The sequence below is a fragment of the Oncorhynchus keta genome, chromosome 6 (assembly GCF_023373465.1).
Source record: "Oncorhynchus keta strain PuntledgeMale-10-30-2019 chromosome 6, Oket_V2, whole genome shotgun sequence".
NCBI lineage: Eukaryota > Metazoa > Chordata > Actinopteri > Salmoniformes > Salmonidae > Oncorhynchus > Oncorhynchus keta.
Genome location: NC_068426.1, coordinates 14,276,986 through 14,292,479, shown reverse-complemented (window position 1 = coordinate 14,292,479; position 15,494 = coordinate 14,276,986). Strand labels below are relative to the sequence as shown.

Sequence of the window (15,494 nt, the reverse complement as noted above, 5' to 3'; positions counted from 1 at the left end):
ATACTAAATACGACTGTAGACGCTTTGAAGAACCCGCTAGTTCTGGAACATATCAAAATACTACCAATCCTGCATGAGGAGAGCAAACCGAGGCAACATCCAAGACTGGCCATTATCCCAGTGTTGTAGACCTATCAAGCGTGTGTGTGACAGTCGTCCAGGTCTTGTTAGGTATATCAGGCAGAGATATTTTTATACTTTTGACGTGTTTTGCATTAATTACAGTCCCCTATGAAACACGGACCAAATATATGGCTCCTACCCGGTCACATTATGACAAACCGAGGAGTTAACCTGCCGGCCTATTTTCAATTTAGGTGCTAAAGTATTTTTTTTTTTTGAACAATGCATCTTATGTCACAGCGCTGCTGTCCGAGCCTGGATAGGTGCAGCGTCGAACTCGGGTTTACATTGAATTAAACCTCGTCTGCGATTGCAGACAACTGCAATAGCGTTGTGTGTGCAATTGGGACTCGAATAGTAAATAAAATGCATCAGAAATAAACAACTCCAATATTGGAAAGCGGTAACATTTATAATGAAACGCTATTTAACATGAATGAGACTGCAAAGACAGTTATGTATTCCTGAAGATCAGTCAACACTCATGTACTTGTGGCACAGCCTCCATTCATTTCATTGCAGACCACAACACCTTTGACGGAAGAAAGGGTTATTGTAGAGACATTGGACCTATTGAAAGAAACTACTACAGGCCGACATTATATTATATTTTGGTAACCATTCAATTTTAAGGGATCCTTATTACAGTTTAGCCTAATTAAATATGTAATTACACTGTAACAAGTATTGTAGTCCATTGTAATAACACATAGTTACACTGTAATAACATGTACTGGTGGTAGGCTATATTTTTATGAAATCTCGACTAATAGCCAGTTAATGACAGACGGTATTGGCACGCGTGCCGAACAAATATGAATATAGGCCTAATCGAAATGAATGCGTGGTTTCAAACTCAAGATCCAAGCAACACTATAGGCAGCCTATGGTTGCAACCCACCCCTTCCCCCCCAATGAGCAGATCCAGGTATTTGCCAAGCGCCCTTTATCACAGTGCCAGCGAAATCCTGCTGCATCACTGCCTTAACCGCAAAGACTTCATCGGCAACTCTGCCTCATTTCGTCTCCTCTTCTGCCTGTCCGTGACTAAATTCAATCACATTGGGACAGTGAAAAATATATTGCTCGGAACACGAAAACATCCCATCCCCCACACAGACAGTAGGCCTATAGCCATAAACCAAGTCACTGCCTTTCACTGTTTATCAACATCACAGGTCTAGAGCAAAGAACATTCTTTATATCATTTAACACATCGGACATCCACAGGACGCAATACCCAACTCTGTAGCCTACGAGGTCGTATACAGTAAATAATTGATATCATATACCTTTGTAGCCTATATAAAATAAATGATGAAAATGCACTCACTTTTTACTACCCGATCGGTGGCATTTAAGACTATGTCTGCGTTAGACATCTTCATGGGCAGGTGCGGTCTCGAGACAAATGCGTGTGTATTCCTCCTTGTAGAAGTGACTGTTTTATTCTCGGTGTGTTTTCGCGGTTGCGAGATGCGGTTGGTGCAGTGGCATCACTTGGATGCGTCCCTCAGTTTATCACTGCCTGCGCTGGGGTCTGGGGATGACTACTGCTACACAGTTAAGGTGGATGCTGCTGAGGAGGCTGTGCTAAGCAGTCGTGTGGGGGAGGATGGAGGGAACGAATTGGGAGGAGGCGGTAGTGAGAGTGAGAGAGCGAGATAGGGTGTGTGTGGGGGGGGGCTCTGCTCAGGAGATCCTCACTGCACGCTGCACCACCCCGACATTGGCAATGAAGGGAACTCCCACGCTAATGTTTCACGGGGCTGCCTGATGCTGCCATCAGGTGGAGGCAGAGCCGGGATTTCCCAACAACACGCGCACGCCATGATTTTATATTCGATGCACTTGCTGATGGGGTGCGGCCTGAGACGCATAGGTCTGCACGGTATTAATTATGGTTATATCAGTGAAGCTTCCCGGGGTAAAACATCGACTCTACTGGTACCTCGTGTATATAGCCAAGTTATCGTTACTCATTGTGTATTTATTCTCTTTTTTTCTCCCTGCATTGTTGGGAAGGGCCCTTTGTTGTTTATGAAGCATGTGAAACATAACATTGCTTTTTGTGGAATATGTTATTTATCCAATATTTTCAAATAATCAGATGACAAGTCAAAATGGCTTGTGTGTCTGTATGTATGTGTGTGTGTGTGTGCATGGCCAGGGGCAAACTGTTCTGCGTCAACAACTTTGTAGCTTTTATACCAAAGAATCTGGGAGCAGTATGCCTATCAGGGGAAATGGGGACTTGAACAATCTCAACAACATCAGTCTAACAGAAGAAGACTTTCTTACAGCATGTTTCACATGCTTCATAAACAACAAACCTTAACGATAACTTGGCTATATACACGGGGTACCAGTACAGAGTCGATGTGCAGCGGTACGAAGTAATTGAGGTAGATATATACATATAGGTAGGGATAAAGTGACTAGGCAACATGAAAGATAATATACAGTAGCACCAGTGTATATGATGAGTCAAACTAGTAAGTGCAAAAAGGGTCAATGCAGATAGTTAAATAGTTAACTAAAAGCTATCCGGACTAACTATTTAGGAGTCTTATGGCTTGGGGATAGAAGCTGTTCAGGGTCCTGTTGGTTCCAGACTTGATGCACCGGTACCGATTGCCGTGCAGTAGCAGAGAGAACAGTCTGACTTGGATGGCTGGAGTCTTTGACAATTGTCAGGGCCTTCCTCTGACACCACCCGGTATCGAGGTCCTGTATGGCAAGGAGCTCGGCCCCAGTGATGTACTGGGCCGTACGCACTACCCTCTGTATCACCTTGCGGGCGGATTCCAAGCAGTTGCCATACCAAGCGGTGATGCAGCCAGTCAAGTTGCTCTCAATGGTGCAGCTGTATAACTTTAGGTATGGGCCCTCAGATCCTTATAATCTTTTCAGCCTCCTGAGGCCCTCTTCACAACTGTGTTGATGTGTGTGGACCATGATAATTCCTTAGTGATGTGGACACAGAGGAACTTGAAGCTCTCGACCCGCTCCACTACAGCTCCGTCGATGTGGACGTGTTCGGCCCTCCGTTTCCTGTAGTCCACGATCAGCTCCTTTGTCTTGCTGACGTTGAGAGAGAGGTTGTTGTCCAGGCACAACACTGCCAGGTCAATGACCTCCTCCCTATAGGCTGTCTCATTGTCATTGGTGATCAGGCCAACTGCTGCTGTGTTGTCAGCCAACTTAATGATGGGATGGGAGTTGTGCATTGCCACACAGTCGTGTGTAAACAGGGAATACAGGAGGGGACCAAGCAAGCACCCCTGAGGGCCCCTGTGTTGGGTCAGCGTGTTGTTGCCTACCGTAACTACCTGGGGGCGGTCCATCAGGAAGTCCAGGATCCAGTTGCAGAGGGAGGTGTTCAGTCCCAGGGTCCTGAGCTTAGTGATGAGCTTGGAGGGCACTACGGGGTTGAACGCTGAGCAAAAACAGTTTTTGGAAAATTTTAGCAAATGTTTTAAAAATTAAAACTGGAAAAATTACATTTACATGCTTATTCAGACCCTTTACTCAGTACTTTCTTTAAGCACCCTTGGCAGTGATTACAGCCTCGAGTCTTGGATGTGACACTACAAGCTCGGCACACCTGTATTTGGGGAACGTCTCCCATTCTTCTCTGCAGATCCTCTCAAGCTCTGTCAGGTTGGATGGGAAGTGTCGCTGCACAGCTATTTTCAGGTCTCTCCAGAGATGTTCAACTGGGTTCAAGTCCGGGCTCTGGCTGGGCCACTCAAGGACATTCAGAGACTCTTCCCGAAACCACTTCTAAGATGTCTTGGCTGTGTGCTTAGGGTCGTTGTCCTGTTGGAAGGTGTACCTTTGCCCCAGTCTGAGGTCCTGAGCACTCTGGAGCAGGTTTTCATCAAGGATCTCTTTGTACTTTACCCCGTTCATCTTTCCCTCAATCCCGACTAGTCTTCCAGTCCCTGCCGCTGAAAAACTTTCCCATAGCATGATGATGCCACCACCATGATTCACCGTAGCGATGGTGCCAGGTTTCCTTCAGACGTGACACTTGGCATTCAGTCCAAAGTGTTCAATCTTGGTTTCATCAGACCAGAGCATCTTGTTTCTCATGATCTGAGTGTCTTTTAGGTGCCTTTTGGCAAACTACTAGCGGGCTGTCATGTGCCTTTTACTGAGGAGTTTGATGGGCTCGTCGGATGTCGTAGCGGGATTTCTTGTAAGTGTCTGGATTAGTATTCTTCAGTTCCCTTTGATAATACAGTCGGACCTTGTCCATTTTGTTCTCTAATGATTGTACGTTTGCCAGTAGAACAGAGGGTAGAGGCAGTTTATTTACTCTCCGACGTAGTCTCGTCAGGGAGCCCACTTGTTTGCCTCTCTTGTGCCGTCTCTTCCTCTTTCGAGTCCCGGGGAATAGGGCCTGGTTCAGAATGACCAGTCCATCCACAGCTGACATCTCGTTGAAGTAGAAATCTTCATCCAAATCGAGGTTAGTGATCATTGTTCTGATGTCCAGAAGCTGTTTTCGCTCATAGGAAATGCTGGCAGAAATATTCTGCACAAAAAAAGTTAAGATCAGCTTTAAAAAAACACAAAATAGCAGAATGGGTCAGGAGCCAGTAAGATGGAAGCTATCCACTGCAGCCCCACAACAGGTGCATTGAATGAATCTTCTCATTATATGAGCTGCCAGAGCTCAGCACTGTTCAGCAGCTGTGGTTCTGAAACCAGTGACCAGTCAGTTTATGGACATCACAGCACTGTCCGTGGTGCTGAATGTTTGCACATTCCCTGAGGCTAATTCGATTCACTGTGATTTCTGTAATTTCAGTTCAAAAGACAAACAACTTGTTCTGCCAACTCAAAGACACAGGGGGCTGTGTTGTCACAAGACTATTTTCCGATTTACCATTAATCTTTTTTAGCCGGCCAGGTACCCTATGGTGCGTGGAACCAGCTTCCCCATGAAGCTAGGATAACAGAGTCCCTGCCCATCTTCCGAAAACAACTGAAATCCTACCTTTTCGAACAGTATCTTAAATAATCTGCCTCCTTACCTCGACCCCCCCACCCTGAACCAGCAGTTGCACTTGCCCCTTTCTAGCTCTGACTCTACTGTTAGCAACTTTATTGAGGAAAAATGTACTTCCTATGCCTGTGATATGTGGTTGTCCCAACTTGCTATTTTAAGATGAATGCCCAAACTATAAGTCGCTCTGGATAAGAGTGTCAGCTAAATGACTAAAATGTAAATGCTATCATGAGGTCTACCCATGTCTTGAATACCTGTCTAGTGCATACACACGTTACAATTGACCATGGGTGCGTTCGTAAATTCACTCTGGAGTGCCAGAGAATGCTCAGAGTGTGCGTTTCGTTCTCGGAGCGTTCAGAGTGCACACTGGACGCCCTGGCCAGGGAGTAAGGTTGGTCCGAGCGTTCTGACCTCACAATGGCAGTCAAGAGCCCAAGCTAAATCAAATCAAATTTATTTATATAGCCCTTCGTACATCAGCTGATATCTCAAAGTGCTGTACAGAAACCCAGCCTAAAACCCCAAACAGCAAGCAATATATATATATATATATATATATATATATATATATATATATATATATATATATATATGCCAGCAATGCAGGTGTAGAAGCACGGTGGCTAGGAAAAACTCCCTAGAAAGGCCAAAACCTAGGAAGAAACCTAGAGAGGAACCAGGCTATGTGGGGTGGCCAGTCCTCTTCTGGCTGTGCCGGGTGGAGATTATAACAGAACATGGCCAAGATGTTCAAATGTTCATAAATGACCAGCATGGTCCAATAATAATAAGGCAGAACAGTTGAAACTGGACCAGCAGCACAGCCAGGTGGACTGGGGACAGCAAGGAGTCATCATGTCAGGTAGTCCTGAGGCATGGTCCTAGGGCTCAGGTCCTCCGAGAGAGAGAAAGAAAGAGAGAAAGAGAGAATTAGAGAGAGCACACTTAAATTCACACAGGACACCGAATAGGACAGGAGAAGTACTCCAGATATAACAAACTGACCCTAGCCCCCGACACATAAACTACTGCAGCATAAATACTGGAGGCTGAGACAGGAGGGGTCAGGAGACACTGTGGCCCCATCCGAGGACACCCCCGGACAGGGCCAAACAGGAAGGATATAACCCCACCCACTTTGCCAAAGCACAGCCCCCACACCACTAGAGGGATATCTTCAACCACCAACTTACCATCCTGAGACAAGGCTGAGTATAGCCCACAAAGATCTCCGCCACGGCACAACCCAAGGGGGGGGGCGCCGCCAACCCAGACAGGATGATCACATCAGGTGACGCACCCCTCCCAGGGACAGTATGAGAGAACCCCAGTAAGCCCGTGACTCAGCCCCTGTAATAGGGTTAGAGGCAGAGAATCCCAGTGGAAAGAGGGGAACCGGCCAGGCAGACAGCAAGGGTGGTTCGTTGCTCCAGCTAACGGTGGCTAGCTTGCCAGACACCAATACGAGAACACCTCACTGACAATTTTCTCGCCCTAGAGGAGCTGGTTAGACTGTTTTCATGTTACCCAGAGCGTGACTGTAACTGTGCTGCTGGCAAAAATGTAATTACGCTTCTTTTTGCCGACGTTTACTGACGCGGGTCATATTCAACAGGTGTTGAGCGTTCGTAAATGCATCAGTTATTTTGCGGTCTGGCACACAGACGAGAACGCTCTGAAATCCGAGTAGATAACCAGAGGGAATTTACGAACGAGCTTTTCATTACATGCATTACTATGGTAGACCACAGTGCAGCCTAAACGGTGGCCACACAGTATAGGTTGCCCTGAAACTTCGAGTTTTTATGATTTGCTTCAATTTGGATGCCTTCTTTATTCCCATGTGAGTCCGAAATTATGTCAATTGCATAGCTCTAACCTGTCTCGCGGCTTCCAGCGGATGTAGCGTGGGCGGACGTTTGCAATGCATCACAGCGCTTCGGAGAAGTGATGCGGTGCCCAGTTCTCTCAGCTGCTCGTATGAGCCGTAGTGTATTCCAGTTTCGCTAGAATACTCCGCTACCCAGTCGTTGCAGTGTATTGTAGAAGAACAATTTAAAAACGTAGCTCGCAGTAAAATCTTAATTTCACATAGGTAAAACGAGGCTACATTGACAGCCGCACAAGGACAGCAATGGCCCTGAAAAGAATTCATAAGGTAAGGAAGTAACGTTAGCTTTGCTTACCTACCTAGCTAGCAGGCTATCTAACGTTAATCGTTATCCGCTTTTGGCCTTCTCTTTTTCGGCACGCTTTCGAGCTACTGGTAGGCTACAGCAATAAAGCTTGCTAGCCCAAATTGCTTAGCTATTTCATACCACTTTTGTCGTCTGCCGCCTGGTCAGTGACTACCAAAGCCATATATTGGTGACGGCTACTTGTGATCACTGATTAATTTGCTTTTGAATGCTAGCTAGCTGGCTAGTAGCCCAAGTAAAGTTAGCTCACACAGTTTAGCGGCATATGACAACATCGATAACTGGTGAATGTAGCTCGCTAACAAGCTAGTTCTAGAAATTGTCTACTAGCTAAACTTGGTAGCTAGATAACAGTTAGCTAGATTAACACGCTAGTTAGATAAAAAAAAAAAATGCAATTAACGGTAACGTTAGCTACTAGCCTCCTAACTAGCTAGTTACTGATGCTGTATGTAGCTAACGTTAGGTAGGCAATATACTAATTAACGTTAGCTCGCTAGTTTGGCTGACTAGTTTTAATCATAACTTGACAAGTGTAACGTTAGCTGACGTTAGTTTTCAGGGAAGTCCTCAGTCCGTCATAGGCCTGTTATTCCGCGTTCCTTGCTGGTGTCGTTACTGTACTACTTAGCTACTTCCTACTGTAGTAGTAGTAAACAGATGCACATTAGCTGGCATCGTTCACTTTAGTCCAAGACAATTCACGTTTGGCATAATGTTACAAATCGGTAAGCGCAGACTTTGTTCTACCATTGTCTTCAGTATCAAAAGTAAATTATGCTCTGCTGCTTTCATCTGACACTGACTGTTTAATGATCCATGGAAATGATTGATGTTGACAGATTGCTGAAGTATACTTATTTGAACTTAAAATATAATAAAAATATAATAAATATCCATCAATGTAATTCTGAATCCAGTACTTTTCCTGTGTTTCAATTTGGAGAATTCGCTGACTTGCTGCAGAAACGATGCTCGCTCAGGTCTAACCTCAATGTTGTTGGTAGACCTTGAGTGACATTAGTTTAATCTTGAAAGATTTGTTGTCAGGCGATGTAGGCCGTAGCCCACTATTAGACCTCGGATTAATTATTTAATTAATAAGACAAGGTCTAAGGGCATTCCATAGCGTCTACATTCGAGAACTCATGGTCCAATGACTGTACCTGCTAACAGCACAGCCTGGTCTCATAGACTAGATGTAACATAGTAAAAGTAAATCAGAGACACTCAAACTTGTATGATACTTTTGTATATTTAGTGTATGTGGACACCCCTTCAAGTTAGTGGATTTGGTCATTTCAGCCACACCCATTGATGACAGGTGTATAAAATCGAGCACACAGACATGCAATCTCAATAGACAAACATTGGCAGTAGAATGTCCTTACTGAAGAGGTCAGTGACTTTTAACGTGGCACCGTCATAGGATGCCACCTTTCCAACAAGTCGAGCTGCTCCGGCCAACTGTAAGTGCTGTTATTGTGAAGTGGAAATGTCTAGGAGCAACAACAGCTTAGGCACGAAGTGATAGGCCACAAAAGCTCACAGAACAGGACCGCCCAGTGCTGAAGAGCATAAAAATAGTCTGTCCTCAGTTGCAACACTCACCTCCTTGTTCCAAACTGCCTCTGGAAGCAACGTCAGCACAATAACTGTTTGTCGGGAGCTTCATGAAATGGGTTTCCATGGCCGAGCAGCCGCACACAAGCTTAAGATCACCATGCGCAATGCCAAGTGTCGGCTAGAGTGGTGTAAAGCTCGCCGCAATAAGACTGGAGCAGTGGAAACCCATTCACTGGAGTGATGAATCACTCTTCACCATCTAGCAGTCCGACGGACTAATCTGGGTTTGGCGGATGCCAGAAGAACGCTACCTGCCCCAATGCATAGTGCCCACTGTAAAGTGTGGTGGAGGAGGAATAATGGTCTGGGGCTGTTTTTCATGGTTTGGGCTAGGCCGATTAGCGCCAGTGAAGGGAAATCTTAATGCTACAGCATACAATGACATTCTAGACGATTCTATGCATCCAACTTTGTTGTAACAGTTTGGGGAAGGCCCTTTCCTGTTTCAGCATGACAATGCCCCCGCGCACAAATCAAGGTCCATACAGAAATGGTTTGACAAAATCGGTGTGGAAGAACTTGACTGGTCTGCACAAAGCCCTGACCTCAACCCCATCAAATACCTTTGGGATGAATTGGAACTCCAACTGCGAGCCAGGCATAATCGTCCAACATCAGTGCCCGACCTCACTTACCCTCTTGTGGCTAAATGGAAGCAAGTCCACCCAGCAATGTTCCAACATCTAGTGCAAAGCCTTCCCAGAAGAGTGGGGTCTTTTATAGCCAAAAAGGTGGGGGACCAACTGCATATTAATGTCCATGATTTTGGAATGAGATGTTTGATGAGCAGGTGTTAACCTCTCTGGGATATGAGGGACGATAACGTCCCACCTTGCCAACAGCCAGTGAAAGTGCAGGGCGCCAAATTCAAAACAACAAAAATCTCAATTAAAAATCCTTAAGCATACAAGTATTTTACACCATTTTAAATATACAATTCTTGTTAATCCAGCCACAGAGTCTGATTTCAAAAAGGCTTTACAGCGAAAGCACCACAAACGATTGTTAGGTCACCACCAAGTCACAGAAAAACACAGCCATTTTTCCAGCCAAAGAGAGGAGTCACAAAAAGCACAAAGAGAAAATGAATCACTAACCTTTGATAATCTTCATCAGTTGACACATAGGACTTCATGTTACACAATACATGTATGTTTTGTTCGCTAAAGTGCATATTTATTTTCAAAAAATCTCATTTTACATTGGCATGTTACGTTCAGTAGTTCTAAAACATGCGGTGATCCACATCAATTTACAGAAATACTCATAATAAATGTTGATAAATACAAGTGTTATACATGGAATTAGAGATATACTTCTCCTTAATGCAACAACTGTGTCAGATTTTTTAAAAACTTTACGGAAAAAGCAAACCATTCAATAATCTCAGTACAGCGTTCAGACAACAAAGCAGCCAAAAAGATATCTGCCATATTGTGTAGTCAACATTAGTCAGAAATAGCATTATAAATATTCCCTTACCTTTGATGATCTTAATCAGAATGCACTCCCAAGAATCCCAGTTCCACAAATGTTTGATTTGTTCGAAAAAGTTCATATGTCCACATAGCTTCTTTTGTTAGGGCATTTGGAAAACAAATAAACGCGCGTTCAGGTCCAGTCGGACAAAGTTCAAAAGTTATATTAAAGGTCGTAGAAACATGTCAAACTAAGTATTGAATCAATCTTTAGGATGTTTTTATCAGAAATCTTCAATAATGTTCTTACCGGAGAATTCCATTCTGTAGAAAAGCAATGGAACGAGAGCTAACTCTCTCGTGACCGTGCGTCACGAGCCTGTGGCACTCCTCCAAACACCTGGCTCAATCCCCTCTCATTCTCTCCCCCTTCATAGTAGAAGCCTCAAACAAAGTTCTAAAGACTGTTGACATCTAGTGGAACCCTTAAGAAGTGCAATATTACCCATTTACACTGTATATTGGAATGGCAAATAGTTAAAAAAAAATTAAAAAACTACAAACCTCAGATTTTCCACTTCCTGGTTGGATTTTTGTCAGGTTTTCGCCTGCCATATGAGTTCTGTTATACTCATAGACCTCATTCAAACACTTTTAGAAACTTGTGTTTTCTATCCAATAGTACTAATAATATGCATATATTAGCATCTGGGACAGAGTAGCAGGCGGTTTACTCTGGGCACCTTGTTCATCCAAGCTACTCAATACTGCCCCCTGTCACCAATAAGATAACATACTTTTGGTCTTGTAGTGTAAGTTTTATTTGGTATGGTTACATAAGACAGGTGGTTGTAGGGTGGTTGGTCGGATGAATGGGTGCACTACTTTTTGTTAGCTATTTTGCAACTACTTAGCGTGTTAGCTAACCATTTTAGATAACCCTTTTAGCCAACCCTTCCACCAAACTCCTAACCCCTAGCCTAGCTAAAGTTAGCCGGGCTAGCTAGATAGAATTCGTAACATACCATACGTTTTGCAATTTCGTAACATATTATACAGATTTTTAATTCATAACATATCTTAATGAAATTGGTGATGGACATCCACAATTATTATATACCATACGAATCGTTACTTATCATACGAACTGGAGTGTATCGGATTTACGTATGGAATAATACGAAATGCTCTGAGACCAGGTTGAGCAGCATCTGTCCCATGTCTGAAGCGACATCCATTATTGGCTTTTTGCATCGTAAACAAGGAACTATTAAATCTAGTTTAAATGATTACCACCCCCCACACACACACACCACCAAATTGACTACTTAGCGTGTGAAGCTAGAACATAACATTGAGATCCATATTAGATTTTGATCTAATCTAAATGGGATTTCATTTTCTTTTCACTATCCGGCGACGCAAACGGCGATTCTCCAATCAGAACCAATTTTTATGGATGTATCTTCAAACACGGGACAATTGCTGCTAGCAGGTACAGTCATTGGACCATGAGTTATCTTCAATGTAGTCGCTATGGAATGGCCAAAGATACCTCATCTTATTAATTAATGAAATAATAAACTAATATTGGGATAGTCTAGGCCTACAAGCTTAGGTCTACTACTTCCAGCCCACATTCAGCATTAGAGACATGGTATGCAGTTTGGCTGAACTACTGAAACCACTGAAACAATACATATTCTTAAAGTGTTATAATTTTCTGAGGAAATGAAAGCTCTTGTCTTTGTCCCTAGGAGTTAAATGATTTGGCTCGTGACCCTCCAGCACAGTGCTCCGCAGGACCTGTTGGAGATGACAGTAAGTCTCCTCAACCACACAACACCATCACCCGCAGTTTATGTTCACCATCCAAAGCACATCACTTACCACCCATTTCATTCAATATTCTTGATGGATTATATCTTTGTTTATCATAGAATACAGGAGTTGACTCCAAAAGAAAACGGTTGGCAATGAAATCTAGCCTGTAGATACAAGCCAATAAAGATGAATGACCTTCTGCATCATGGCACGAAAATCTAATTCAAACAATGTACTTTATAAAGGTGCTTATAGTGTATTAAAAAGTGTTTTCTCCTCTCTTACCTAGTGTTTCACTGGCAGGCTACCATAATGGGACCAGTAAGTATATCCTCCTGTCCTGTTTGGTGGTTCACTGCTTTTGCTCTTGGTCATGTACTAGTAACCATCTATTTTGCTTTTTACAGAATGACAGTCCGTATCAGGGTGGTGTGTTCTTCTTGACCATTCACTTCCCCACGGACTATCCCTTCAAACCACCAAAGGTAAGGGACGTGTCCTGGAACTCAGCTATACGTTAGAAAAGTGGTGACAGATTTATTTTAATGGAGCTATGAATTAGACCTACATTGATGGGAAATAATAATTCACAAAGGTTTGTTTTCAGTACATGAGATGTAACCGACAACCATTTCTGTCCCGTCAGTGTGCTAAAGGAGATGCTGTAAATGCGCTAAAGGAGATGCTGTAAATGCGCTAAAGGAGATGCTGTAAATGCAATACATTTGTGTCCTCTAAAGGTTGCATTCACCACAAGAATCTATCACCCAAACATCAACAGCAATGGCAGCATCTGCTTGGACATCCTGAGGTCGCAGTGGTCGCCAGCACTCACCATCTCCAAAGGTAATTCCGGAATGGGGCTCTTGGTTGATGTTTTGTATGTGGGTCTAGATCACTTGTTATGGCTAGTTTTAAACCAGTATGGTTTTGAATTTTTAACTGCAGATTCTGGTAAGTACACTACATAACCAAACGTATGTGGACGCATGATTCATCACTCCAGAGAATGCGTTTCCACTGCCCCAGAGTCCAATGGCGGCGAGCTTTACACCACTCCAGCCAACTCTTTGTATTGTGCATGGTGATCTTAGGCTTGTGTGCAGCTGCTCGGCAATGTCATGAAGCTCCTGACGAACAGTTCTTGTGCTGACGTTGCTTCCAGAGGCAGTTTGGAAGCCGATAGGGAGTGAGTGTTGTAATGGAGGACATGTTTGCCCTGCTAGAGCTGCCTCTGTCAACTGTAAGTGCTGTTATTGTGAAGTGGAAACTTCTAAGAGCAACAACGGCTCAGCTGTGAAGTGGTAGGCCACATAAGCTCACAGAACAGGACCGCCGAAGTGCGTAAAAATCGCCTGTCCTCGGTTGCCAAACTCCAAACTGCAGTGGAAGAGCTCAGTGACTTTCAACATGTCAGTGTGATAGGACACCACCTTTCCAACAAGTCAGTTTGTCAAATTTAATTAGTGCAAATGTTTGTCTATGGAGATTGCATGTCTGTGTTCTCAATTTTATACACCAGTCAGCAACGGGTGTGACTGAAAGAGCCGATTCTATTCATTTGAAGGGGTGTCCACATACTTTTGTATATAAAGTGTATGTCCCAAACTATGCTCATTAACAGGTCGGATTTTTACATTGATTGTCACAGTAATTTGTCAGAACTGTGTTGATTCTGTTGTTGTCGGTCATCCTACAGTCCTCTTGTCCATCTGCTCACTTCTCTGCGACCCAAACCCAGACGATCCACTAGTGCCTGAGATCGCACGCATCTACAAGACAGACAGGGAAAAGTAGGTCTTACACAGTTTCAACATTCCATATTTTTTTTTGTACAACCTGTCTGCTACAAGGATAGTTATTTATTTATTTATCCTCCTGTCATTCCAGATACAACAGAATAGCCCGGGAATGGACCCAGAAATATGCGATGTAGTCTCAAGGCAATACAGTGGAAAATCTGCCTTTTATATTCAAAGGCTTGGGGAGCTTTGAATGAAAAGAGGAAAAAAGTATTGTTGGTTTCCTTTGGAGTGATTTCTTTGAGCCACGCCCTCCCTCTCCCTACGCACTTGACCTCCTTCCCCCTGCCTCACCCCCTTCAACCTGTCCAGCTGCCATGATGTACATATTTGAGACAGCAAATTGTATACTCCACAATGTCCACCAGGACCCATGTAGGACCACTCTTATTTGATTCCAGGAAGCATTCCTTATCATTTTTATGAACCCAAGGTTTGCTTTCCCAAGATTGAGGGATTTTATGTATGTGCTTTGTTTCTCTGGTTGTTTTTCTCTCTCTGTGCTTCCAGCTGTCCTGTGAGCGGATGGGAGGGGCGGGAAGAGAAGGGGCTTGGAGAATGTTTTTGTCTTCTATTTGGCTAAAATAAGAAATAGCCTTCAATCTGTCAATCGTTCTGCAAACCTCTAGGGGACTTTCTCTGTTTGGCAATGGGATGCCCAGGATCCTGCCTCATAGCCCCTCCACAATGTGAATCACTATCATTTAAGATCGTAGTTACCCATGGAACCCTCCACACTGTATGACGTGGGACAATAAAGTAATGAGACTGATATCTATATATCTACTGAATATTACATCCAAAATAACTTCTCCCTCACCTAGTCAAATGAAATACTCTTGTGATGTTGATTTTGCTAAAGGAAAAAATAGTACCCTTTTAGATCGCCCTTTGCGCCTTCATCAAATGATTTTAGTTCTCTCAATTGTGGCAAGTCTTTGTCTTCTGGGTGATGGTCTGATTTTTAAAACGGCCAAAGTTAGTTTGGATCCAAGTTTGGCAGCTAAATTGGGTGGTACTAGTACACTGAAATTGTATTAATCTAGCTTGATCTTCTATTTGTATCTACATTCTTTCTCTGGTTTCAAGTCCAGCCTGAAAGGACAAAGATTTGGCATTAGTAATAAAGCATGTTGTTCGAAAGCAACGCCGAATGACAAGATCTAAAATCTAAATCTAAAAGCAACTTTAGCACTCGACAAATATGATGAACTTAAAGTCTTACCTCAAGTGGGCTAAATGGAAGGAAATCAGTCTGATTGGGGTGTATTTTCATAAAATAGAACAGTGACCTCATTCTGTAATCACACTTTGTATATTTGAGCTGCCATCGTTGACATTGAAGCTCCAACTACTCCCTGTCTGGATCAGAACCCTGGACTTGAGTTCCAGACAAACAAACTTCTGTATATTTAATTACCTGAGAGCTCATTGAGCTTGTGTCTTAATTAAACTGTAATAAACATGATTATTAAAGTTA

At 43.4% G+C, this 15,494-nt stretch overlaps 1 protein-coding gene and 1 pseudogene across 1 annotated transcript; one reads left to right on the top strand and one right to left on the bottom strand.

Annotated features, from left to right (window-relative positions):
• LOC118385751 (protein phosphatase 3 catalytic subunit alpha-like) overlaps positions 1-1,863 on the bottom strand; it is an 89,842-nt pseudogene extending 87,979 nt beyond the window's left edge.
• A 5,212-nt stretch (positions 1,864-7,075) lies between these two features.
• Positions 7,076-15,494, top strand: LOC118384999 (ubiquitin-conjugating enzyme E2 D2). The gene is made up of 7 exons (XM_035771763.2): positions 7,076-7,304; positions 12,146-12,209; positions 12,502-12,533; positions 12,620-12,697; positions 12,953-13,058; positions 13,912-14,005; positions 14,103-15,494. The coding sequence occupies exons 1-7, from the start codon at positions 7,281-7,283 to the stop codon at positions 14,146-14,148; spliced, it is 444 nt and encodes a 147-aa protein (XP_035627656.1). The 5' UTR covers positions 7,076-7,280; the 3' UTR covers positions 14,149-15,494.